We start from the raw sequence: 27921 nt of genomic DNA, 5'->3' as shown, positions 1-27921 counted from the left end.
TGTGACACCTCCACCCTCCCTGTGTACTGGCTGTCTTAAAAGTGTGCACAAAGCCTAACTGTCACTCTGCCCAGACGTGGATTGGAGTCAAGCTGCAAAAATACCAGAGTCATAAGCACAGAGAAATGCTCACCTTTTAGAGGTGGCATTTCTGTAATAGTAATAAAACAATACACATACACAAGTAAGCAACATTTCTTATCACCATTACAACCATACCAAACATGTCTACGCCACCCCTCATAAATCAGACAATACCCCTTACACATAAGGCAGGGCATTTCTAATGCAATCCTATGAGAAGGCAGCACTCACAGCATTGAGACACCAAGTTAGGCTGTTTGTCACTACCGGGATAGGCCAGATTACTAGGCAAATGTCCTGCCTTCTACATACATGGCACCCTGCCCATAGGGCTAGCTAGGGCTCTCCTTAGAGGTGACTTACATGTAGTAAAAAAAAGGGGAGTTCTGGGCCTGGCAAGTACATTTAGATGCCAGGTCCCTGTGGCAGAAAACTGCGCACACAGGCCCTGCGCTAGCAGGCCTGAGATAGGATTGAAAGGCTACTTCAATGGGTGGCACAAGCAGCGCTGCAGGCCCACTAGTAGCATTTAATTTACCGGCCCTGGGCATAGGGATACCATTTTACAAGGGACTTATAGGTAAATTAAATATGCCAATTAGCTATAAGCCAATCATACCAATTTACAAGGGAGAGCACATGCACTTTAGCACAGATTAGCAGTGAAAAAGTGCTCAGAGTCATAACGTCAGCCAACAAGGGTCAGAAAAATAAGGAGGAAAAAGGCAAAAAGTCTGGGGAATGACCCTGTAAAAGGGCCAGGTCCAGCATTTCTATTTTCTATTGATTCTCCCATTGGTATTGTATAGTGCTCTGGCACTCTGGGTGTAATTTGTGCTACATAAAACTGAAAAATAAATAAAGATATTTTTTTACTTTTACATATCAATGTTCCTGCAGTGCAGACTAAAATCATCTTTGCCTCCAGAAAGCATGATGATATCAGATGTCTCTGCTTGTCTCTTTAGTCTCATTCCTAACCTTCACAATGACAGTATGAGATTAGATGTGAGAGTGTCAAAGTGTAGAAACTACAATTGATCTTTTTATTCTGATTTCGGATTGCCAGATTAACGTGTCTTGCCACTGTGTGCCTCAATCACCCTACAAGGCTCAATTAACAGCTCTTCACCATTACTCCTTAGCCAGTTCCTTAACTAGTTCCTCCCAAACCACAAAGAACCTCTTCCAGCATCTTTTTATTTTATTTGGCTAAATTGCCTGCATATTGCAAAGAACAAGCCAAAGGCTTGCCGCATGAGGAGGAACTTGTACCTTGTATTTTAAGTGACACGTCTTGAGATGCATCAGACAATGGGTTTCAAGAGATAGGGGCAATATTGTGCAGATGTGACTGGTTAAAAAAGCATGCTGCCCCGCCCAGATGTGCAGTCGAAATAACTGGATAAGTCTTTCAATGGACAGTATCATTTTGGACGGCATGAGGATGATGCATTTTATGTAATAAAAACAGTTATGACACAGCCTACTCTCTTTGCGCATTGCAGTGACAACAAGGAATTCTTCCGAATAGGCAATTGAAAGGCTAATATGGGATACACTTCCTCTAGCACTATTCAACCCTGCTGCCAGTCAACATATTTAACCAACCTTCACCCATCTCTTACCAGTATGGCTTTCAGGGCCATCAGCTGGACATGCCCAGCAAAGGTGTAGGTGGTCCTCGCCCAGCAAATGAAGGACCACGGGGACAAGCCTGCTTTCTCAGGCCACCCATCTCTGTCCACAACTAAGCCAGTGGGGGAGGGAAGTACAGTTGTATTTTCTAGCCAGGCATGTTATTATAGTGTAGTGGTAGGTGCTGGATATCATCCGGCATAGTGACAACGTAAAATCAATTTTCCAGCTGCCTATAACAGCACCGAAAAGGAATGCGAACTACATGTTGAAGCCTTGTGTGTGGAGGTAACAAAATTGAACAAACTTGATAGAACCAGTTCCAAGTACCAAAGCATTTGGATTCTATTGAAGGTTCTTTCTGGTGCTAAGAGCTTTGGAACCTACTAAAGCAACATTTGACAACCCATAGAGGCAATATAGTTTCTTTGAATCCCAAAGGGAAAAAATACATGAGGACGTTGTGGGTCCACCCTGTCAACATCTTTGCAGGTCAGGACCTGCACTTAAAAGATCCTCACTTACCCTGAGAATGAAAAGGCCCTTCAGACCCGGGGAGACCATTTTCAAGATCTTTTTTATCAGCATTTTTTTGGTCAGAAGAAGAGATGTGCATAAATGCCTTGGAGTTAAGAGTGATAAGACTGACTCTGAGAGCCTCTTTACCACGGATCTCCAGCCAAGTTCTCATGAGAACAGCATGACATGACAACCATTTAGAATATAGGAAAGCAAAGCCATACAAAGTCACATATTCTACCATAGGAAGATCTACATCTTTGGCACCGGTTCCCTTCCACAAGGTAGAGCTGACAGTAGAGCTTGTTCCATCTCTGCAGAAAGTGATGGAAGATGCCTTTCGCAGGTGCAGCAGTTATTGCCAGAGTGTGAGACAGGTATATGATGACTACATCTAATCATCAACAAGTGGACTTGTTCACTCACCACCTAGTACCTTTTCCATGCAGACAGGTGGCTCATGGGGCAGATCTTTTGATTCCTTGTCAGGAATCTATGCACACACCATTTTTCCAGCGGCGGTCAAAACTAAATAGGGAGTTGTACAAGGCAAGCTGATCCTGATGGACCAGGCAGTTTTGGTTTACATAACTGTTGAGTTATTGTGGATGTCACATTTCAGTTCAAAGTGAACTCTTGCCTTCTGACCAAAGCTCACCATCCAATCTGTCTCTACAATCCTCAGATTCTCCACCTTTTGCCATAGTTACAGCAAAGCCTTTAGCATAGGATTATTCCTATGCTGAAAGACAAGACTTTGCTGTAAAAATGGCAAAAGGCTTTGTCCCTTTCTAACTAGTTGTGGATTAATCCTGTGCTTAAAAACGTTGCTGTAAAAATGGCTGGAGGCTCTGTCCCTTTCTATCCCAGCATACATGGCTCTGAAGAAAACAGACATTCAAGGTGACCTGATTTAGAGAGTAGCCGGTTTTGTAGGGTGCTCCATATAAAGGAGATGCTCTCCACTTAAATTGGGAACTACATAGAGTTCTTTGTTTCCTGTTTTGCATAATTTATTCAGCACTCCAAGCCTGAAAGAGTATTTTCTTGACTTATACTGGGTGCCCCCTTGTGTCTGGACAAAGCTGTACCTCTCGGACGAGCTCTAACTAGAGTGAAACACTTGTTAGGGGTTGCTTTTATTCACTCCAGGTTGGCTTGGATGGTATTTTACCAAACTGAAGCTGTAATACTGTGCCTGGAGTGATAAAAGACGTTTGTCTTTTTTCAGCTCAGCTTGGGTGGCGTTGTGCTAATCCTATGCTTAAAGACTTTGCTGTTAAAATCACAAAAGTCTTTTCCCTATCTGGCTTGGTGTGGATGGCACTGTGCAAATTCTGTGCTTAAAACTCTGTAAGAAAAACAGACATTTGAGATGAACAGATTTAGACTGTTGCTGGTGTTGTAGGGGGTTCCATATAAAGGAGCTGCTGTCCGCCTAAACTACCCAGCTTTCCTTGCTTCCTGTTTTACACACACACATATATATATATATATATATTTTTTTTTTTTTTTTTTCACTGAAAAAAAAACAATGGTTACAGGGACCTTATAGTTGGGAAATAATATTAAAAAACCTTAGAAATTCACTGAAAAAAACAAAGATTACGGGGACTTTATAGTTATGCTCAGATTTCACTCATACAAAACCATTTAAATTCAGCAATTATAGTTACCTTATTTAATTTTAACTTACACCCTGGCAATGCATTGCTTATGACCTCACATATTACATCACTCATGACATGGTCAGTGACATAACTGATGACACCATTGATGACATCTCAAATGACATCACTGTTGACATTATCCAGTGAGTCTAAGTGTTTGTAAAATATTCTGTGAGTTAATAATATATAATAAGCTACTGCATAAGTTAAATTACTGTTCTTTTTGTACTACTTAGTGATACTGTGATTGTGTTGGTGTTTGAATGCATATGTTAGTGTGGGTGTGAGGTTGTATTTGTATTTGGCATTTATAAAGCGCATTAGGCCTACAAGACATCGAAGTGCTAGGAGGAAGCAAATTCATGGAAACAATAACCACCAGAACCTGGATCAGCCAACAAAGAGATAGTCCCTGACTAACGCCTATTTCGCAAAGAGCCATGTTTTAACTTGCATGTTACCGTGAAGGCATGTTCACCCCATCTTGCTTTCTCTGCATCGAGGCATCATCACCTTAAACTGATCCGCTGATCTCAAAGTTCTTCTGGGTACATACCAATTCAGGGCCATCTTAAGATTGTGCTTTACGGGCTTGATGCTTCAAGGTGCTTTACAGAAGACCTGCTTTTTTACTGGTAGCCAATGCATAGATCTCAAACCATTCCTCACCAAGTAATGTCTGGGGAGTCCCAAGACCAAGCGGGTGTCCATATTCTGACTGATTTGGAGCTTATTTCATGTAAGTTTGTTCACATTAAAATACAGGGCATTTTAGTAATCTAAACACGAGGGGATAAGAGCAATGACCACTGCCTCCCTACTATCTAGAAGCAAGAACTCATGGTTCTATTAACCTGGATGTCAAAGGACAGAGGGGGTCATTCTGACCTCGGCGGTAAAAGGCGCTTACCGCCGGTCAGAAGACCGCCATAACACCGCCGCGGCCGCGGAAAGCCGCCACGGTCATTCTGACCCACAACGGCCAAACCTCCAAAAATCCGACCTCCACTGCAGCCCGCCACATCAGCGGGCAGCGATAAACTGGAGATGACCAAACCTCCACCGTCACGCCAACAGAAAAACGCCCATGCCATTACGACCCACGAATCAACGCGGCGGCCTTTCCAACGCGGTATTCCATTGGCGGTACACACCGCCGCGGTCAAAATACACACACAGCACCAAAACACAGGCACATTGGACAATTACAAATACACACACCTGATACACATACACAACCCACTCCCACACAATCAATCAACTATAAAACACACCCCCACATCACCCACAAACCCCTACGACCACAATTACTGAGAGGAGAGAGAGACACAGCAGACAATCCATAGCAATACACACTGAGGCACACTACACCATCACACACACCACATAGTAGCACAAAGGACCACACACCAACATACTCATCATCACATACACCACCCCACACCTCACCCACACCACCCCATGGCACCCCAAAGGCACCCACGCTTTTCGGACCAAGAACTCCGGGTCATGGTGGAGGAAATCCTTAGAGTGGAACCCCAGCTCTTCGGCTCACAGGTGCAGCACACCAGTATAGCTAGGAAGGCGGAGCTATGGCAGCGGATCGTGGACAGGGTCAACGCGGTGGGACAGCATCCCAGGAATAGGGAGGACATCCGCAAACGATGGAACGACCTACGGGGGAAGGTCCGATCGATGGTCTCCAGGCACAACATCGTGGTCCAGAAGACTGGCGGCGGACCCCCACCCACCCCTCCCGAATTTACATCATGGGAGCAAGAGGTCTTCAACATCCTGCATCCTCAGGGCCTCGCAGGAGTAGCCGGAGGAATGGACTCTGGTAAGTCCAATCTCAACTACTAGATCCCCCCCACCCCACCAGCATGCCAACCCACACCCCCACCCTCACCCCCAACCCCCCAGCACACATCCTCCCTGACAATGTCTCACCAGCACAACCCACCCATCCCAACACCAACTCCTGCATGCCAACACAATCCATGGACACCCATCACCCAAGCATGACCGCTGCACTTACCCCCCCCCCCCCCCCCCCCCACTAACTACCCTCACAACACCTCCCTCAAGGGAATGCCTGCACTGGGGGACGAGGGCACCCATAACACGCACGCTATTGCACACACAGAAACAATAACCAAACTCTCTTACCCCATGCAGGACCCGAACGCCAAAACACCAGCCAGGAGGGTCCAGAAATGTCCATCCCACCCCCGGAACAGGCCCACAGTGAGGACAGCAGCTCTGTCGACACTGAACCTGATGACCAGCCCGGACCATCGGGGACCTCTGGGCAGTCGGTTCCCCTCACCCAGACACAGGCCACACCAGACCCGACCCCCTCTGCCAACACCAGCACAGCTCCCACCCAGCGGGCCCATGCCTCTGTCTCTAGGACACGTCAATCAGCGGTGTGTCTGCCACTACAGGGCACCCAGGCTAACCCAACACCCCAACAACAACAGGGACCTGGGGGCAGTGGGAGCGGGCACACCGTCCAGGAGACAGAGGCCGGGGGAAACCGGGCAGCTCGGAGGGCTGCTGTGTGACAGGGGGGGGAGGAGAGGCCCAGGGAACCCACTCTCCAAGAGGCCCTCACCACCATCATGGGGGCCTACCACCACTCCCAAGAGACGATGGCGACGGTACTGGCCAGGTTCACGGAGATCCAGGCACAGCAGGAGGAACGCTACATGGGGTTCAGGGAGGAGCTGAGAATCATCGGGACCGCAATGGGGACCATCGTCCTGGCCCTCAACAGGATAGAAGACGCGTTGCGGGACCATGTGGCACCACACAGGGCCCCTGTCACTAGCCCGGACCAGGAACAGCCTACCACCTCCGCCGGCGCTAGTGGACAGGAGGCCCCAACACCACGGCAGGCCACCAGAACCCCACCTCGTGCTGAAGAACAACCACCCCGTAAGAGGAGCTGAGATCCAAAAAAAAGACAGAGTAGGATGTCAAGACCCCCGCCAGCAGGACATACCCCCTGAACTCTTCCCACTGTCCCACATTGCCACCCTGTCCAACCATGAACTGCCTCTGCTCCATCCTTCCACAGGCAAAAGGACAATGCACCTGTGAGACTGAGAACTGGACTCTGCCATGGACATTACTCCACCCCCACCCATCACCCTTATAATCACATGTACCAATATCTAGCCCTGTAAATAAATCACATATTGCACACAAATCAGTTTGGAGTCATGCTGTATAATTAGCAAATGTATTACATATTACTGTTCAATATCTGTTCTGTCAATTAGTGATGACAACATACCAATGTCAATACGCTGTAGTTCATGGGCAAACCAAGCAGAAGTCAGGCACTGAGTCATACAGCACTGAGAAGGGAAGGGAAAAACAAAAATTACCCAAAAAGATCTGGTGGGAACTACAGAAAGTACAGATGCAGGAGGCTAGAACCAATTGTGAAATGGCGTGGGTGATTCTTACCTGGGTGTTACTGGAAATACTGTTGTATCACTCTGTCCCTATTGTCTGTGTCGTCCTCTGAGTCTTCCTCCTCTTCACTCTCCACAGGCTCCACGGCTTCTACAACACCACCATCTGGACCATCCTCCTGCAGGAAAGGCACCTGGCGTCGCAAAGCCAGGTTGTGAAGCATACAGCACGCCACGATGATATGGCACACCTTCTTTGGTGAGTACATTAGGGATCCACCTGTCATATGCAGGCACCTAAACCTGGCCTTCAGGAGGCCAAAGGTTCGCTCAATCACCCTCCTAGTACGCCCATGGGCCTCATTGTACCGTTCCTCTGCCCTTGTCCGGGGATTCCTCACTGGGGTCAGTAGCCACGGCAGGTTGGGGTAACCAGAGTCACCTATTAGCCACACACGTTGTCTCTGTAGCTGCTCCATCACATAGGGGATGCTGCTATTTCGCATCACATACGCGTCATGCACTGACCCTGGGAACTTGGCACTTACATGGGAGATGTACTGGTCAGCCAAACAGACCACCTGGACATTCATCGAATTATAACTTTTTCTGTTTCGGTACACCTGCTCATCGTCTTTTGGGGGTACCAAAGCCACATGGGTCCCATCAATGGCACCAATGATGTTGGGGATATGTCCAAGGGCATAGAAATCACCCTTCACTGTAGGCAAGTCACCCTCCTCTGGGAAAATGATGTAGCTCTGCATGAGTTTCATCAGGGCAGACAACACTCTGCTCAAAATCTTAGAAAACATAGGCTGAGACATTCCAGATGACACGGCCACTGTGGTCTGGAATGACCCACTGGCCAAAAAATGGAGGACTGACAAAACCTGCACCAGAGGGGGAATCCCTGTGGGTTGGCGGATGGGGGACATCAGGGCTGGCTCCAGCTGGGCACACAGTTCATGGATAGTGGCACGGTCAAGTCTGTATCGAAGTAATATATGGCGTTCTTCCATTGTCGACAGGTCCACCAGCGGTCGGTACACGCGAGGATTCCTCCTTCTCATCGCAAGTCCCAGCGGACGGTGCCTAGGAAGGACAACATGGAGCACAGAGTCAGCCAAACCACAGGTACGTACAGACAGCTTGCACAGTTAAAGAATGGCAATGGGTTGAAAGGCGTGTATGTGTGGCAATGCAAGGCCTAGGCCTGTGTGTCGCAGTCAAAATTAAGCCATGTAGGCCCTTGAAATGGCGGCTGCCTGACCTGTGAAGTGGGACAATGGGATGTGAGGTCAATGCGCTGGCGGGGCACACCGTGGCGGTAGGCGGTCGAAGACCGCAGCGCAAAGCCGCATTGGTTAACATTGAAGCCTATGGGTTTCAGGAGCCAATGACGAAGTGCGCCGGCGGTCGCGGTACGCACCGCCGCGGTACGCACCGCCGCGGGCGTGACCGCCATTTTCTATCTGCTTAATCACTCGAGACCTGATCATCCACAGGAGAGGACCTATACTGCAAGTGCTGCTGTGACCTCGGTCTGGAAGATACAATGGCTGCTGCGACTGGGGAAAGGGCCCCTGCCTTCACGTCTGAAGAGTTGGAGAAGCTCGTGGATGGGGTCCTCCCCCAGTATGCGCTACTCTACGGTCCTCCAGACCAACAAGTGAGTACACCGGGTGCACATGGAATGGGCTATGCCTGTGTGGATTGGGGTGGATGTAAGTTGGTGGGGTGGGGGGCGAATGAGGAGTGCAACGCCCGACAGATGAGAGCATGTGCCATATGGCAAAGTTGGTGGGGGGGGCCAATCACATCTAACATGCAGGTCATTCATGATTTCCTCCTTTCCACCCTGTACATGTCAAATAGGTCAGTGCCCATCAGAAGATCGAGATTTGGCGTGCCATCGCCAAGGAAGTCCGGAACTTGGGGGTCCACAACAGACGGGGCACCCACTGCCGCAAGAGGTGGGAGGACATCCGCCGCGGAACAAGGAAGACCGCAGAAACACTGCTGGGGATGGCCTCCCAACCTAGGAGGGGTGCCAGTCGCACCATGACCCCCCTGATGTCCCGGATCCTGGCGGTGGCCTACCCTGAATTGGATGGGCGCTTTAAGACATCACAGCAGACACAAGGGGGTGAGTATCAGCACATTCTCCTATCTTTCTGCGCAGTGGAGGCGTCTGGGTGGGGGAGGAGGGCTGTGGGTGACATTAGGCCAGGGTGCTTTCTGTAGTGTAGTCCTCTCCCTTAGGCATGGCCCTGTGCCCCCGGCCCCCACCTCGGTAGGGTGACAAGTACAGCCATTGAAGGTCCAGCATCTCCCAAGTGCGCGTTTGACGTCTCTTGGCCTGTTGTCTTAGTCAGTAGTACTGAGTAGTGTACCCCGAATGCGCGGCTTAGTGCATTAGGCACCTGTGTCTGTCCTCTCCGCCAACGGTGTTGACATTGCATGCACTCAACCTGGTCTTCTTTTTTCTCCCCCCACCCTTTCTCTTCATCTTCTTGTGCATGTGTGCATTAGCATCATCAGGCGGAGGAGATTTGGCATCGGAGCACGAGGGAGCTGCAGGACACAAGGCCCCGGTGGGCCCAGGAACAGACACCGAGGGCACCAGTGATCCGGAGGGCGAGGGGAGCACCACGACGGGGACCGCTGGTGAGAGCAGCGAAAGCGACACGTCCTCGGATGGGAGCTCCCTAGGGGTGGCGGCAACATCCGTGCCCCCCGCCTCTACAGGTACAGCCGCCACCCAGCGCACCAGCCCTGCCCTCCCAGCAGCCCCTCAGTCTTCGCTCCGTGCCGGTTCGCCCAGGAAGGCGCGCGTCTCCTTCGCCCCAGGCACCTCAGCCCCTGCCCCTGTTGCCCCTGCTGCCCTCAGTGCGGAGCTCATTGACCTGGTAAGGACGCTCATTGTTGGGCAGACGACCCTTTTGAATGCCATCCAGGGTGTGCAAAGGGAGGTGCAACAGAGCAATGCGTACCTGGAGGGCATTCATTCGGGTCAGGCTGCCCATCAACGAGCGTTCACTGCTCTGGCCTCAGCACTGACGGCAGCCATTGTCCCTGTTTCCAGCCTCCCTCTTCTTACTGCCTCCAGCCTTTCTCTGTCTCCTGTTCCTCAGCCTATCCCATCCACACCATCAGACCAGCCTGCACACACCTCAACACCCAAGAGCAGCTCATCCAAACACAAGCACCACAGATCCCACAAACACCCACCCAAGCAACACCCAGATGCAGACATGCCAACAGCCACTGCCACCCCTGTGTCCCCCTCCTCCTCGTCTCCCTCCTCCCTCCCTGTGACGTCTACACTCACACCTGCATGCACCCCAACATCAGCCAGTGCTTCCATCACCACCTCACCCTCCAGTACAGTCCACACTCGTGCAGTCACCACCCCCACTGCCATTTACACGTCCCCTGTGTCCTCTCCCACTGTGTCTGTCACCCCCTCTTCCAAGACACACAAACGCAGGCAGACACCCACCCAACAGCCATCCACCTCACGACAGCCTACAGCACCAGCACCTTCACCCAATGACAGCACACCTGACTCTCCTACAACCACCTCCTCTACCTCCACTTCCATCTCCACTTCTCCTACCCTTTACCTTGGCCCTAAAAAACTTTTCCTGGCTAACCTTAACCTCTTTCCCCCCGATGAGCTCCCCCATCCATCTTCAAAGAGTCCCAAGAGCACCGCAGCCACCACCAGCCCAGCTTCGGGTGTCACTGTTGTGCCTGGGTTCTGGAGCCACCCTTTGCCAGCAGTGACACATCGATCAGCAGCAAGGACACGTCCAGCCCCCCCCCCCGGCAAGAGGACCCGCAAAAACAAGGGCCGCCGTGCGAGGACCGACAGGGCTGCCCCCAAGGAGCAATGTGCGGCCACTTCACCACCCACACCATGTAGGGGAGGCAAGGGCCCGAGAGCCCCATCAAAGGAGCGGAAGGGCAACAGGAGCGCGGAGAAGGTGGACCCCACATGCCACATTCCAGCTGGGAAGGAGGACACTAAGGAGGCCAGGAGTCCGTCCCCGAAGGGTCCAGAAACGTCACGGTCCGAGGGCGACTGAGCAGGGAGTCCAGGCCAGGTCTGGCTCCCTTGACCTGCTGGATGAGCACCGCTGAACAGGGCCCGCGGTGCAGAAGAGCACCGCTGAACAGGGCCCCGCCGTGGAGTAGAGCACCGCTGAACAGGGCCCCGCCGTGGAGTAGAGCACCGCTGAACAGGGCCCGCGGTGAAGAAGAGCACCGCTGAACAGGGCCCCGCCGTGGAGATAGGCACCGCTGAACAGGGCCCGCGGTGCAGAAGAGCACCGCTGAACAGGGCCCCGCCGTGGAGTAGAGCACCGCTGAACAGGGCCCCGCCGTGGAGTAGAGCACCGCTGAACAGGGCCCGCGGTGAAGAAGAGCACTGCTGAACAGGGCCCCGCCGTGGAGATAGGCACCGCTGAACAGGGCCCGCAGTGCAGAAGAGCACCGCTGAACAGGGCCCGCGGTGCAGAAGAGCACCGCTGAACAGGGCCCCGCCGTGGAGATAGGCACCGTTGAACAGGGCCCGCGGTGCAGAAGAGCACCGCTGAACAGGGCCCGCGGTGCAGAAGAGCACCGCTGAACAGGGCCCCGCCGTGGAGATAGGCACCGCTGAACAGGGCCCGCGGTGCAGAAGAGCACCGCTGAACAGGCCCCGCGGTGCAGAAGAGCACCGCTGAACAGGGCCCCGCCGTGGAGATAGGCACCGCTGAACAGGGCCCGCGGTGCAGAAGAGCACCGCTGAACAGGGCCCCGCCGTGGAGAAGAGCACCGCTGAACAGGGCCCCCGCCGTGGAGATAGGCACCGCTGAACAGGGCCCGCGGTGCAGAAGAGCACCGCTGAACAGGGCCCCGCCGTGGAGAAGAGCACCGCTGAACAGGGCCCCGCCATCTCAAGCACCGCTCCGCTGGGCCCTTCATCTCAAGCACCGCTCCGCTGGGCCCTTCCCCTCAAGCACCGCTCCGCTGGGCACCGCCGTCTCAAGCACCGTTTATGGTTCACTGTGCCCACCATGCCTCCTCCTTGACCAGTGGAGACTGTCATCCACCTGATGGACTGTGGCTTTGCACTCCCCAGGATGGTCCAGTGGGCAGCCCACCCACTGTAGAGACATTGAGAGACTGTGGCTTTGCACTCCCCAGGATGGTCCAGTGGGCAGCCCACCCACTGTAGAGACATTGAGAGACTGTGGCTTTGCACTCCCCAGGATGGTCCAGTGGGCAACCCAAAGTGGGCATGGTGGCTCCTCGTGGATCTGGCGTCGTGGACTCATGTGGCTGTGGTGCCCCCCCCTTCCCTTCCCCCTAAGGTGCCTGTAGTTTTTACATCTGATGCCCCTGCAGTGTTCTCTCCAAAGGACTCAGGTCTCCTGTGTGGGCTTTGCCCTTATTTCTCAAGACTTTGGCCCACGGACATGCTGAATTCGTAGGATGTGCAGGACTTGGTACTTCAGTTATACACTGATGTGTATGTCATTAGTTTTGTTGTGAATATCTTTCATGGTTGTACGATAATTTTCTGGAGCTTTTTGGTACATAAATATTTATTCCAAATTTGATTATGTCCTAGCATTTTTCAGGGGTGTTTGGGTGGTGTCACTGTGACTTGGTGCTCTGCATTGGTGAGTACATAGTTGGGGGGGGGGGGGTCGCATATGTGTGTGCCCGTAACCTTTCGTCCTCCCCCTCCCGTGTGTCGTAGGTGCAGTACTCACCGTTGTCGTCTGCGCCGGACTTCGTACTCGTGGTAGATGAGAAGGTAGACGAGAGCAGGTAGCATGTTTAATTTGGGTTCCATGGTGTCCTCCTTCCTCCTGGAGTGCGTAGTGGTGAGCGTTTTCCCGTCCGTAGTCTGTTTCCGCCGTGTTTTTATCGGCGGTGCTCCCGCCCCGGAAAAGGTGGCGTATTGGTGAGTTGGAATAGTGTGGGCGGTACATTGTCTGCTGCCTGTCTGTTGGCGGTGACCGCCGCGCTGTTTGTTTGTACCGCCGTGGCGGTCGGAGTGTTAAGGTGGCTGTCTGTGTTGGCGGTTCCCACCAGGCTCAGAATCCCATTTTTTTTACCGCCAGCCTGTTGGCGGGTTGGCCGCCGCTTTAACACCGACCGCCAGGGTTAGAATCACCCCCAGAGTGTTATCAAACATCACACCCAGGTCTTTGGCGGCCCTCACTGGGACAGGTAGCATGCCACTGTTTTCTGGCCACAATTGTTCCAGATGGAGCTGTCCATACTGAACAGCATAATCTTGTTTTTTTCCCCGTTCATTTTCAATCATTTCTCTCTCATCTGTTTGCTGATCACTCCGTACACATCCTAAACCTGTCTGCTACCTCTTTCCAGTCATCTGAGATGGACACGATGATCTGGGTATCGATCACATAGGATGATTCCTGGAAGTGGCTGCATAGGTCTGTGAGTGGGTGTGTGAGTGGTTTTGTGAGTGTGTGAGTAGCTGTATAGGTCTGTGAGTTTCTATGTGAGTGGCTATATGGATGAGTGAGTGGTTGTGTGAGTGGCTGTATGAGTGAGCAAGTGGGTGTGTCAGTAGTTGTATGGGTCTGTGAATGGGTATGTGAGTGGTTGTGTGGGTGTGTGAGTGGGTGTATGAGAGGTTTTATGGGGGTGTGAGTGGGTATGTGAGTTGTTCTGTGGATGATGTCATCAGTAAGGTCATGCCTCTTTCTGCTCGTTTCTGACCTTTATTTTGCCTGCCTCTTCCTGCTCATTGCTGACCTTTATTCCGCCTCTTTTGGCTTGTTTCTGACCTCTATTCTGCCTTTTTCTGCTTTTTTCAAATTTATCTTGTCTCTTTCTGCTCTTTGCTGACCTTTATTCTGTCTCTTTCTGCTTGTTTCTGACCTTTATTCTGCCTCTATCTGCTAATTTCTGATATTTATTTTGCCTCTTTCTGCTCTTTATCCGCGGGGGGGGTTAGCATCAAGGCCCCAGCGGTTCCAGCTGGTTCTCGCCTCCTGCGGGAGGCAGCATTGCTCTCACACAGCGGGAGATTCTGGAAATGCAGCTCCTTGCGTTCAAGACCAATCGTTTCATGTATTTTCCTACCCGCATGTCTGTGGGCAGGGAAAAAGATGAAATCTCTGGTTCCAGCAAGCAGGAGAACTTTGACAGCTTCCGCCTGCTGGAACTGGAGTGATTGTCTTTGCTTGGCGGGCACTGTCAATGCTCCTGCCAAGCAAAAGCAAACAGCTAAGTCCCGGGGGTGTGCTCCCGGGGACATAGCAGGAGCCAGCCGTGGGGTTTGGCGGTCCCCAGGGTAATTATTCGCTCCCTGAGGAGGGCCGCACTGCCCCCATCCTTTGATTTTCAAGGGCCTGCCCCGGGTGATTGTCCCTGGGTCTTAGGGGGGTCAGCGCAGCCCCCCCATACTAATTTTTAAATGTAGCCCGAGGAGGTGGTGGTCCCTATGCGCCCCCCTCCATTTTATTTTAAAGCTCTGCGTGCCCGGGACATTGGCCCACCCGGGACTTGATTAAAAACAAGCAGGGGAGACCCCACTTGTTTTTTTTTTCCAATCTTTGGTGCAAATTTGTGAATTCATAGCAAACATTTTTATAAAAAATGCTTTTTTGCCCTAGCGGACTCCCTCTGGGATCCCTAGACCAAGACTAAAGGGTCAGGGTATTCGTACACTGCCCCCTTTTTTTATTTTCTGCGTTTTCTTTTGAGATTCAGCTGACGTCGAGTCCCAAGAAGGCTGCCAACACTTCCTGGTTGAAGTGTTGGTTGCCAATCAGAGCTCTGCAGATCTCTGCACGAGCTGGTCATTATGCGCGAAGTTGTCACATCCACAGATATGTAAATGTGGATTTCCTTAAATTTCTCAACAAATACTGAACAGATTTACACCAGATAACTGAAAGCACAATCTGTGGAACAAAATCTACCTTTTTACCAAATTTGGTGTAATTCTGTCGAGCGGTTGGGGCTGTAGTCGTGTTCAAAGCCTCTATGTGAATTAACATGGGAAACACACTTTTTTGACCCCCTCCTTTTACTCAGACCCCACTTGAGGGATCACTCAAAACTTTCCATGCAAAACAAGAATCACCAGCACACTTTTTCATTGCGATTCGTCAAACGGCACCAATGATATAGGCAAGTCACGAAAAGCATTTTCTGTGGAAACATGGTCCTATAACTAGGGCCAGTGGAGTTATGCGATTCTGCTGCTGTTGCGTATTTCGCATAGTTATGTAATTGTCGCATTTGCCATGTAATTCACCATCTGCTGCCTAATCTGCAGATTTTAGCAAAAAATAATAATTAGTTTCTAGCTCAAGCAGATCAATAGTTAAAAAAATACAGCGACTTGGACTCCTGCGCACCGGAACGCTTTTTACAAAATGTTACTGATCTTACTAAGTTCCTTATTTTTGTATTTAGGAGTTAAATTGTTAATAAAAAGGTCAACTCTATTTCCAAACACTATTCCCAGGTGTAAAAATGACAAAATAATGAAGTATTACTATCACAATTGTAAGGCAACTATAACTCGCGCCTCGCCATGGACAGTTTTTTCATAAAAAATGTTACTTCAGATATTACATTGATATTATCAATTATATTATCAAAAATGTCATGAGTGCTGTAATTTGTGGGGCAATTAGCAGTGCATGGCGAGAGTGCAAGTTATAGTTACCTTAGGGCACGAGGTATAGTTACTTGAGATACCTCTAACTATAACAGGTGGATTTCTATGGTTTTGTACATTTAAAATGTGAGCCTAACTATAACGTTCCTGTAACCTTTTGTTTTTTTCAGTGAATTACAATGTTTTTTAAAATTGTTTTTCCTAAGTATAACATCCCTGTAACCTTTGTGTTTTTTCAGTGAATTGCAATGGAATTTTCATTACTATACGTTAATCCAACCTTCGCCGCCCACAGACTTTGGCTGTGCACGGCTGCGGTTGGCCCTGAGCCCAAGCCCCTCCAAGTACCCAACCTTGCACAGTGCGCTGCCTTCGCCCATGCATAGCAGGGGTTGCCCACAAGGCCTAGCCTGCAGCCAGTCCCTGCGGCCAACTCCCCTAACCACCCAACACTACTCTGAACATGGCCGTTTCGCAGTGCACGGCGGGAGTTGGCTGCAGCCTATCTCTTTGGGAGTGAGAATAGATGTAAGAGAGTGTATCCGGGAGTGGAAATGGCTGTGACAGTCTGTCAGGGTGTGAGGATGTGTGCATCAGTGTTTAAGTGGGTGCGTCAGTGTGTGCGTGGGTCTGTGAGTGGGTGCGTGAGGGTCTGACTGGGGTTGTGAGTGAGTGCACGAGGGTCTGAGTGGGTCTGAGTGGGTGAATGAGTGGGTTTGTAAGTGGGTGCATAAGTGTCTGAGTGGGTGTGTGAGTAGGAGAAATTGATTGAAAGAAAGAGAGGGAGAGAGAGAGTTTGTTTAGGCTTTGAGGTTTGATAAGAGTGAGATATTTGTGTCCAATTTAAAATAAAAAATGTATTTAATATTTTTTTTAAATATAATAATTTGTTCTATAAAAAAAAAAAAAAAAAAAAAAAAGAGTGAAATGAGGCCAGCTGGACTCGAACCCCAAATACTTAGTGTGAAGGTCTGTGACCTTCACATTGCACTATAGGTTTTCTATTTATTTTCCTTTCAACCCTTTATGGGCTATCTGGGACCGCAATGGAGCCCTCAAGGGCTCCCCCTGGTCTTTACTGATTTACTTTCTTATTTATTTATTTCCTAATTAAAAGCTCTTTACGAGCTATCTAGGCTTCCCTCATGGTGCATTTGTTCAGCAAGTTGGGAGCTGCTTTAAAAGCAGCTCCCAGCTTGCTGCAGCATTTCATCTTAGGACCTGCTTTACAGGTCCTGGTGTCAAAAACAAGAGTGTTTGCTGTGGCCCAGGGGTGGGCACCCCGGGACATTGCAGGAGCCAGCCTTGAGGCGTGGTGTTCCCAAGGGCCATCTGTGGCACCGCAAGCGGGGGGCGCATGGTCCCTCTCCAATGTACACACAGCCCTGGGGAGATGGCGTCCCCAGAGCTTGGGGGTCTCAAAGGGACCCCCTTTATTTTTTTAAATATTTGCCCCAGGGGAGGGTATCCCCCGGGAAGTGTGGGGGGCGTGTGGCCCCCCTGCTCATAAATCAGTGTATTCCTGGGGAGGGGCCTCCCCCACTTACCTAAATCATTTTTGCCCTGGATGGTGGTGGTCCCTGGAGCCCCGGGGACCTCGCAGGCCCTGCTCATATTTGTATATTTGACCTAGGAAGATGGTGGTCCCCGGGGCTATAAGGGAGGCCAGGCCGTAGGTCCTTCCCTTCCTTAAAAAGCATTTTTCCCCGGGCTGGAGGTTTCCAGGGTGCACAGGGGGCCAGGCAATTCCCCCCCGCTCACATTAGGTAAATCACCCTTAGGAGGTGGTGGTCCCCGGGGCTTATTGAAGCCCAAGGAGGGGGCCCCATGCTCCCCTCTCTTATATTAATCCTAAATGCCCCGGGACCTGGCCCACTCAGGGGCAACTAAAAAATAAAGCACGGGAAACCATGTTTTTTTTTTTTTAATCTCAGACAAATCTGCAGATTGCTTTTTAGCCATGGTGGGGTCCTTCAGGGACCTCAGCACCCAGGGCTAATGGGTCAGGTTGACTCTACCCTGGGCCCCTTTCTTTTTTTTGTCTTTTTGTTCTGGGACTTTACTGAAGCTGGGTCCCAAGATGGCTGACAATACTTCCTTGTTAAAGTGTTGGCAGCCAATCAGATATCAGTACGTGGACAGTTGGATCCGCGTCCCTATATTTTTTGGTAATACATTACTCCGGAACTACTGAACGCATTCCCACCAAACCACAACAAGTGTAATCTGCGGAACAGAATCTAGCTTTGTGCCAAATGTGGTGTAATTCCATTCAGTGGCTCGGGTTCAAGGTGTGTCTAAAGGTTCTATGGAAAAATGAATGGGGAAAATGTGTTTTGGGACCCCTCTGTTTCTCGGTTCTCACTTGACAGGTCACCCGGAAACTTTCAAGACAGAAACTGAACTCAGCAAAGTATACGTTTAGACAATTTTTTGAGGATTCATCAAGCAGTGCCAAAGTTATAGACAAAACAAAAAACCCTCTTCCTATGGAAACTGGGTCCTAACTATAACTACCTCCCTAAATGTTACAGTCTGTGGGGAACACTTCATTGACCAAAGTGCTCGGGTCACGTAATGATGTGATTGGACTACTTCTTGTCTATTGTCTACGGCTATTTTTAGTGCTATTTGAATGTATATACAGTACAATGTTAAAACTGATTAAAGAAGATTTCCCGCCTGGCAATTGGGAATAATTAAGCTTGTGAAAGATATGAAAGTTGGAGAAGTGTGTTATAGGTAAGTAACTTTTCCGTTTTACAGACAGGTTCACATTTTTGTCATTTGGAAGGCTTCTTCAGACCATTTGTCAGCATGATCCTACTGCATTTGCTGACCACTTTGTAGTAATATTATTTTTCAGATCTTTCTTACCATATTACAAGCATGCCGACAGAGTGTGGCCCATTTTAACTGATCATCTTTCTTTACTGAGATGATTCACTGTGCTGATAAAAGTTAATAGAGGCATAGTTAGCAAACATTTTCTTGGTAAGAGTCAAGATTTTCTGAAGATGCATGCAATTAATACTTTACAGTGAAATGTATGATTAGAAGGATAACATATTCTGCTTATAAAATAGTTAATGCATTAGGGAACTTAAACAATAATTTTATTTTGCAGATGTTGTATACCTTTCGCCTCTGATTTGTGCTGTCTTTATTGTTTTGATACCAATTTGGATTGCTGTTGCTAAACAGAGCCCTTCAATCTCTGAGGTCCTAAAATCTGGTTGGCAGCCAGTCATTGTTGCAATGTCTATCAGCAGGTAGGCCAATGTTTCATATGTTCTCCTATGCCGCATTGACATGATTTTTCTCTCTGTTTGAGTCACTAATTACATGCTGCACTGTTGATACAGAGAGTTTGTTTCCTTTGACTGTCATCTACTGACACACAGACTACACCCATTTATTTTGGGATGAAATACGTTACATGTCAAATCTGTGGTCCGTAAAATCATTATTTTGTAGATTTGAACAATCCATCTCAGTCCATTGAACGTTGACCTGGGTCTGATCATCTCCCCCTTCCCTTTCAAGCATCTTAGACATTTGGAATGACATTACACCAGGTTGCAGTCAGCTCCCTTTCAGGCTACTGAATAACATACACTAAAAAATATTCAGCAATCTTCAGAAAATAGCAGAGCTAAAATCACCAAGCTAGCGTGATCCTGGTCCACGTCTTAGAGCATTAAGTGGCAATAATTTACTCTCTTTTAATAAGCTAGCTGCCCGTTGATTTACAAAGCAAAAGACTAATACCAAAGCCACAAACAAATGGTATGATTCTGACATGGCAGAAATAATGGAACATTTTGGAATCTTAAAATCAAATGATGGATCTCTTTATCTAAATTGAAAAGTTCTGCCGTGAGTTTCAGAGCCTATCACAAGGCGCTAAAGCATGCAAAATAAACCTAACTTGCTAAACAAGACTCCTAATCGTACATAGTAGATTTTCAGCATTTTTCAAGAAATGTATAATCCTGAGTGTGCTGAAAATGTCATCTATCTGCCAAAAACAACTCAAACATCTTATGGACTTTTTTGAGGCTGAAATCTTGAACATCAATTAATCCATCGTTAGTAAGAGTACACAATCACTTTTTTCCGCCGCCTACCCCCACCACACACCAACTCCACCTTACAAAAACCATTTCCCTCCTTTTGTCCTTTAAATCCATTGTGGAAAAGGAAGCTACACACCAGGTTATGAAAATCAAAACCTCTAACCTCACATTGTAAACTTGCCCAGCTGAATACATGAAGAAAAATCTCCCATCCCTTGCAGCTGATTTTATAAGTATGCTCAAAATGTATCTTCTAGGTGGGTCATTTCCTGACGCCTTGCAACATGCAAACATTGTCTCCTCTTTAGGAAAGCAATAACAGACCTACAGATGTTTTTTTTATCTATCGCCCAATCTTATCCTTCTTTATCCAAGCATCTTTTTGAAAGAGAAATCACCAGATGACTTTAAGAGAATGGAGAACAAAATATAAGACTGAATGATCCCCAGCCTGTTTTTCTTCCCTATATAGGATCAGAATCAGTGTTATCTAACATCAGAAACAAACTCCTCATGACCCTTGAGGAGGGACATTAAGTTGCTCGAATCCTTTTAGAAGTCTTCATAATCGTTGACCATGCCATTTTGATGGGCAGACTCAAAGAATGTGCAGGTGTGTAACAGACACCTCTTGAATGTATTTATTTCTTCAAAACCTGAATCAACAAGTACATCTAGGTTCTTCAGTTTCCTCTTCCCACAAAGTGTAATGAAGAGTTCAGCAAGAGTCCTCTCTCCCCCTACTTGCTTCAGTATATGCATACTTCCATCTGCTTGGCAGAAGTACTTTACCACCGTCATTTAAAATTCCAGATGTATGCAGATGACAGTCTGATACATATCTGTTGGAGTACAGCATAGGAAGCATTAATAGTGGCAAAACCAGATCTAATGCTGTGGTGAAGTTAATTACCTTTGACTGAATGGACCAAATACACAATTCTACCTGTAGGAGAAGTGGGCATAGAGTCACTTGTTTTTAATTAGTCCTCCTCTTGTGTTTCTCCTTCCACCTCCTTCCAACATATCTAAAACCTAAGGATTACTTTCTTCTGTGACCTCAGCTTCAGCCCACAAAGCACCACACTGATCGTGGGAGCTAGTTTTTAAGTCTACCTCCTCTGAAAAATTATTTCACTCTTTTAGAACAGTCACCACAAACGCTTGCATGCACTTTGGTCATGTCCCTCACTGAACTGGTGCAAAATTGTATACTCTGGCCTCCTGAAAATCTTATTTGTCAAACATTAAGGAGGTTTACTTCAGGGTCAAGTTAACAACACGTTTATATGCACAGAGCATAGTGGGGCAAAGGCAGGCAGTAGGCAACTTCTTTTAAGAAAACAACCATATAAACCCAGCACAGAAAACACACTCCTCTGCTCCTAGGTTACATTTAGGCTAAAATTTTAAAAATGTTGTATTGGGCACAGAGATTACAGAAACTAGCAAAAAGCTACAATTCAGCTAGGAACTAGAGATCCCTCTATGCTGACTTGACCTAACAGTGCTCTTTTAGGAGACTGGAGTATGGTGGAATAATATTGGAGGTACAGTATCTGAAACCTTGATATAGACGTAGCCCATAATCTCTAGTTCAGGGAACTAGCTGAAATCTAACTCCTTTTTCCTTCCCTGTTGCAGAGATCTGAATTGCCATGGTCGATGTGTAGTACTTTCTAATAATGATAAATAAATAAATGAATAAAGAGGTGCGGGTCAGAAGGTGAGGAGTCAGAAAATTATGCCTCTATTTAAAAAGTAAACTGTATCTCATTTTCAGTAACAAAGATAGCCCTGTCTGTATGCCCATGTTATCCTTGCCCTTGGGCTATATTATCCAGTCTCTTCACTAAGTACCTTCCTGGGAGTTGTAAATGTGCTACTTTGCTTATCCTAATAATGTCTTGCCTCTGCAACTGTTTTGTGCTATAGAGACCCTGACATAATTTGTGCGTTTATTCAGGAGTACGATGACAATGTTTGACTGTAACAAAATCATATATATTTTAAGGTGCCCTCAGCCTCCTGCAGTCGGCACTTCTGTGTCTCATATTAAAAGTCACTGTCTCTGGAACTACTTCCAGCACCAGACAGAACTAATCAACCAACCTGTTGATTGTAAATCCTTTTTGTTTCTGCACTTCTATAAAGATAACAGACCTTATACCTACGCTGAAAGTGGTCTTTAGCAATGGTAAATCTTCACTCCGCATTTGGGTGTTTTCTGTACCAAATATGGAACTCTTCTCAACTGCCTAAATAATGCCTTACAACATGCCCTTTCTGAATTTTGATGGCTAACGTTTGTGTAAGGTGCCGTTACACTGTCCAAAGTGGTTCCCAGGCCTATTGAATCTCTTACATAGAGGCTCCTCATCCACATGCACTCAACAGGCTTCTATATTGAAATTCCTCTATAGTACTGCAGTAAGGAGATAGAGGCAACACATCATTCAGAAACATTTAGGGAACTCCTGGAATGCTGAGAGACAGTGAATCTGAGTGAAGGATCTTGGATACATTTTTAAAGTTTACCTCCTAAGCAGATGCATTTTTAATTAAGGACTCACCAGAGAGCCACAGTTTCTTTCTCAAATGTACACCACAGCTAGAGTCCAGAGTGCCTCAGGTAGATCTCTGAACTCTTGTAAGCCTTTCTGCCGATAACACTCCTGCCTGAGTTGTCAGGAAGATCAGGATCCACCAGGTTAATGTTCTCCTAGTGGCTCCAGAATGGACATGGATAGTATGGTATCCAGAACTCCTCGCAGGCTGCCTCTCCGGGAGGATCTTCTGATGCTTGAGCACAGCAGGGTTCTACACCAGGCCTTTGCACCCTCCACCTTCATGCTTGGAGATTGAGCAGCGATAGCTGAACACCTTTCACCTTCCTCTGAAGGTGGTTGATATCCTCTTGGCAGCCAGATGTTCCTTGACAAAAACTGTATATGCATGTTGTTAGGACATATTTGTGGCCTGGTGTGGTACATGGCAAATAGACTCCCTAAAGGCAAAGTTATCTGATGTTTAGTTGCTGGTTTTGTCCCTAGCCCAGAAAGGCTTTGTTCTGGGCACAGTAAAAGTGTACCTTTCAGCCTTTTTACATTTTTTAAATGTATTTATGTATAACATTTATAGAGTGCGCTGCCACCAAACTGGTATCTTGGCGCTATAGCCCTAATGGGGGAAACAATAGATACTGCAGCTCGACAAGGGCATTCTGTACTATCTGAGACTTGGCTTATTTAGAAAAAGAGACAAGTTTTTAAGGCCTTTCCCGAAATGCAATTGCTCAGTCAAGGATCTAAGAAAGTTCGGATGTAGATTCCAGAGTCAAGTTGCTCCGATCATGAAGTCTTGTCCACTTTGTCTGTTTTTTCTGAATTTAGCCACATAAGCAAGATTGGCTGAGGAGGAGTGGAAATTTCTCCCTGGAGAGTATCTTTTATCATCCTTTGAAGTGGGGCCGGGCCCAACCCATGAAGAGATTTAAAAACAATGCAAAGGGATTTGATCAGCCCTTACTATTTAAGTCTCTAGTTGTTATGCACTTTTTGAAGGGTTAACAATAATTGTTTCCTCCCTCTCCTTTTGTCAAGCCACAATAGGGCCTTAACTTGGTCTTTACGTATCTAATATGCACTCCCTAAGGAGGAGAAGAGACTCCATTTCTTGGACCTCAAGAGACCTCTAAGCGTTTATATTGATTGTACCATAGAACACTGAGTGGACAATCAGCTCTTTGTGGGGTTCTTGAGTGTGAAAAAAGGCAAGGCTGTGTGAAAGAGAACCATCTTCCCTAGAGCAGGATTTGCATTAAGATCTGCTACCAATTGGCCAGGGCAAAAGCTGCTACCACTGTGTTGGCATGCAGAGTCCCTGTTCTGGACTTTTGCCAGGGTACTATCAGGGCTAGACTGGGAGCCTAAAGCAGCCCTGGCAATTTTGTCAGACCAGCCCCCGCACGGAGGCTGTAAGCGAGAGTGAGTGGATTATGCTGGATTGCTTCTTTTGTTACTGGGGGCCGGTATTGCACCACCATTGCAAAACTGGCACCCAGTAACAAAGTTGGCACCCCCATCCCTTCAGCCTTCCGGAGAAATGCCCGATGTCCACTACAGCCAATCGAGCCCTGGCTACTATGTGGGTGTCCCTCCATATGTTCACAAAGCACTATTGCCTGAACAGTCAGGTTCATTGAGAGACACATTTTGTTTGCTAGATCCTGCATGACTTTCTGGTGTAAGTCCATTCACAGACCCACCTCTGAAGAGGTGCTGCTTTGCTATCTATTCTTAAGGTGAGGAATCTGTGGCTAAAAGTCGTTATCAGAAGAGCAAGTTATTTACAATTGGTGGCCTCTTTCTTGTAGAGACTCTATCTAGCCAGAGATTCCTCACTACCCCTCCTGTCCGCCCTGTTCTGCGATTGAACTCTACCTATTATTAAGATCTCAAGTTTAGGAATCTGCACTCTTGTCAGACTCAAATTGCCATTGGGGTTCTACGTCTGAGGGCGTGCACAATCTCAAGAGCAGCTGATGTCATTGCAGCAGAGTAGTGTCTATATAGGCCCCACACGTCATTTCCGGAGAGAAACAGTGCCACTGAGGGGCCTCACGGTGCCACCTACTGGCACCCAGAGGTACTGCTGAAAAGACTTCAGATCCCATCTGTTGCCTGAGGAATATTCAAAATGTGTGAAATCTGCAGCTTGATAGTCTTTACCAGTGTTACCAAAGGTAAGTAACTAGTTGTTTGGGGGGATCCTGATAAATATATTTTTCACCAATGTGTGGGGCATTAAAAAGGTTGCACACTTTCTTTAGCGGCTAGTAGGAAGTAACAGGAGACGGGAATCCTCTGTATATTAGTTCTACAGGCACATACACCGTTGCAAATTAAAGATCATTGGAAACAGCTGATGTTTATATACAGTAATGTGGGTGTGGCATCACATAAGCACTAATTAACCGAATCTCTGCCACTACGTTCCAACCAGCCAAGGCATCGCTGCTTTTTGTCTGCCACTGCATCACGGCTTCCTGTGAAAACTGCAGTGTCCTGGACATGCCTGCCCATTCACAGAGAGGCTAGGCTAGATATGCAAATAAAAGGATGCAACAATATTTCCTCAGGCAGTCATGAGCAGCAGGGGTGTTTGTGCTGCTTGCACCAAACTCCTGAAATTGAAAAACAACTATTCATGATCGGGGGCTTATTCTTGACCTTCATTCTCCTTCTCTTTGTGACACTCTGGTTTTATGCTGCTATGATACGCTCTTGGCATGTATATTATTTTTGGGGTTCTTCTAAGAAAGCGCTTGTGCTGTCTCTTGCGAGACATATTTTCGGTCATTGGGCTTAGAGACCACCCATTGCTTACCATTTGTTGGCTTCATTGTCACTCTCCTTTGTCTGCTTCTTATTGATTGGCTGCCATAGGCTTCCTTCCTCTTTATTTGTTTGTCCCTCCCATGGAGCATGGATGCATTATTTGTGTCCTTCCACTGCTCATTTTTTTAGACACTTCTTTTCCAGAGAGAGTCTTTTTCAGCTGGCTTCCATGCATACTTGTCGCCCTTCTGCGTTTTTACGACTCACCCTCCTTCCATGATGTTGAAGCCCTCCTTCTCTTCTGTTCCCTGTAGTTTTGCACTCTTCCTCCCACTTGTTTCTGTTCTGTTCCCTGTGGTGTTGCCCCCATCACGCACCTGCCCTACTTTCCTTTGTTTCCGTTCCCCATGGTGTTGTTCTCTTCCTTCCCTTCTGTTCTGTTGTCTGTGGTGTTGCCCTATCACCCACCCACCCACCCTCCTTCCTTCCATTGTTCTTCGTGTTGCCCCCTAAAACACATGCACCCTTCTTCCCTTCCGTTGTCTATGGTGCTGCTAAAGAACACCCACTCTCCCTCCTTACATTTAGCTCCGTTGTCCAAAGTGGTGCCCCTTCTGCTCTCTTTCCCTTCTGTTCTCCGTGATTTTTCCCACTAACACCTACCTGCCCATCTTCCCTTCCAGTCCATTGTCCATAGTGTTACTCCCTCCCACCCCGTCACTCTTCTTCCCTTCTGCTGTCTGTGATGATGCCTCCTCCTACCCAGCTGGACTCCTTCCCAACCATTGTCTGTGGTGTTGCCCCCTCTCAACCACTTACGCTCTTGGATTTCAATTGTACTGTATGAATTCAAGCTTACTGTTCTTATTCCTATTTTCAGTTACTGGCGGGAGTCTCTAAGTTTATTAGCCTAAATTCATCTAACGCTTTTCAGATATCCTCACCAAAAACACCATATATGCTGGTTTGTTTTGGGACAGTTGCAAAATTTTTGCCAGCCCTTTGATTTTTCTTTTAACTCCTTGCATCTTTTGTCTCTCACATGTTCAGATAGTACATCTGTAACATCCCTCCATGGCTGCTTTCTGCCCTGTTTTTTTCGATCCAGTTGCCATTGGTCAATTAGTCGGGGTGTTATAGGGGATATACTTTGGGTACACCGGTGTGATATTACAGACTGTGCCCAAGCCTCCTCTCCTCACCCCTAGCTCACAAATTTACAATTGCACTAGATTCTGATCGTGTTGCAGCCCAAAATGATTTTGAATAGTTGGAAATATGCTGGCGCCACCCTTATTGGTGAGAGCTTGGATTCCTTACTCATTACATATGTAATGGAATGTAAATATGTTTTCTAATATACTCTGTTATCTAAAAGTTTTACAGCGCTGAAAGAACACTATGACCCTCTCCTAGCCTAAAGAGAAAAGAGCCAGGTTTTCAAGCCTTGTTTGAAAAATATACCCTGTCTTATTGTTAAAAAAACAATACCTTAGTCATAAATAAGCATCATCTATATTTTTTTCTCCTTCGGGACTGAATAAATGTTTGAAGTTCAACTGTCTTGGCCTGAAGGATTCTGGAGCAGCTTTTAGCTAGGTGGGTGGGTGATAAATGGCAGGCAGCTGGTGTTGGGAATGAATTAGAAGGACACTGAATTTGGTGTTATTTGGAAACAAGTGTGCACAGATGATCTCAGGTTTGAAATTCACACTGGTTTGGGTTAGTTCTGATGAAATTGCTCTAATAAACAATGCAACACCTACAAGCTAGCACATTTAATATATTTTCCATACTTGTAATCATTTTACATTCATTTACTTTGAGCTGTTCCAAATGTATTTAACTGCACATATTAAGGAAAAAAAAATTAACAGATATAATCCCAGCCCCCTGAAATACCTCCGTAAAAAATTGTTGTCCAGAGATTTTCATTTTTGATTTGTGTTTTTGGATCATTACAGAAGTAATTTAGCTTGGGTAGACATTGCTGATCCACGCCGAATTTTTCTGAATTACATTTTTTAAAATGGCGGATGTGTTGCATTGATGAAGTAATATTTTGGGAACCATCAGACCTATATACTTCATTTTGTTGTCAAAACATAGGTTTTGTGGGTCAAGTGGTCTTATAGAGACAGAAAATAACTCCCCAGAGCAACCCTTGCAGCATCTTTTTGTAGCCCAGGTTTTGCAAGTACATGTACATGTAAGTTCTGTGGGTAGAGACTTAAGAAATTTCATTACTTTTAGCACCCCATCAATATCTTCCCAACCAAATTTACAGGGATCTTTCTCTACATATGCCTGATCCAAAACATTTACACATCTTCTGATCAAATAGAACGCTCTTTTATTGTGTCCACGCACAGAATATGGTGTCAGTGGAAAGTCACTTAGCGGGACTAATCTCTTGAACTCACTGTTCCGAGGATCGTCAAATGTGTGATAGTCAGAACTCGTTTTTCACACACACACAAGGTATTTTTCTACTTCTTTAAA

General features: G+C 47.5%; 1 protein-coding gene across 4 annotated transcripts in view; it reads left to right on the top strand.

Annotated features, from left to right (window-relative positions):
• Nucleotides 1-27921, top strand: part of SLC41A3 (solute carrier family 41 member 3) — a 283615-nt gene that overhangs the window by 198198 nt on the left and 57496 nt on the right. For all 4 annotated transcript variants that reach the window (XM_069206274.1, XM_069206276.1, XM_069206275.1 and 1 more), the window contains one exon: nucleotides 19129-19273. In XM_069206274.1, the coding sequence (XP_069062375.1) occupies nucleotides 19129-19273 (145 nt within the window). The remainder of the gene's footprint in view (nucleotides 1-19128; nucleotides 19274-27921) is intronic.

This window comes from Pleurodeles waltl, chromosome 9 (genome assembly GCF_031143425.1).
Source record: "Pleurodeles waltl isolate 20211129_DDA chromosome 9, aPleWal1.hap1.20221129, whole genome shotgun sequence".
Classification (NCBI taxonomy): domain Eukaryota; kingdom Metazoa; phylum Chordata; class Amphibia; order Caudata; family Salamandridae; genus Pleurodeles; species Pleurodeles waltl.
This window is presented reverse-complemented; position numbering and strand designations above follow the sequence as displayed.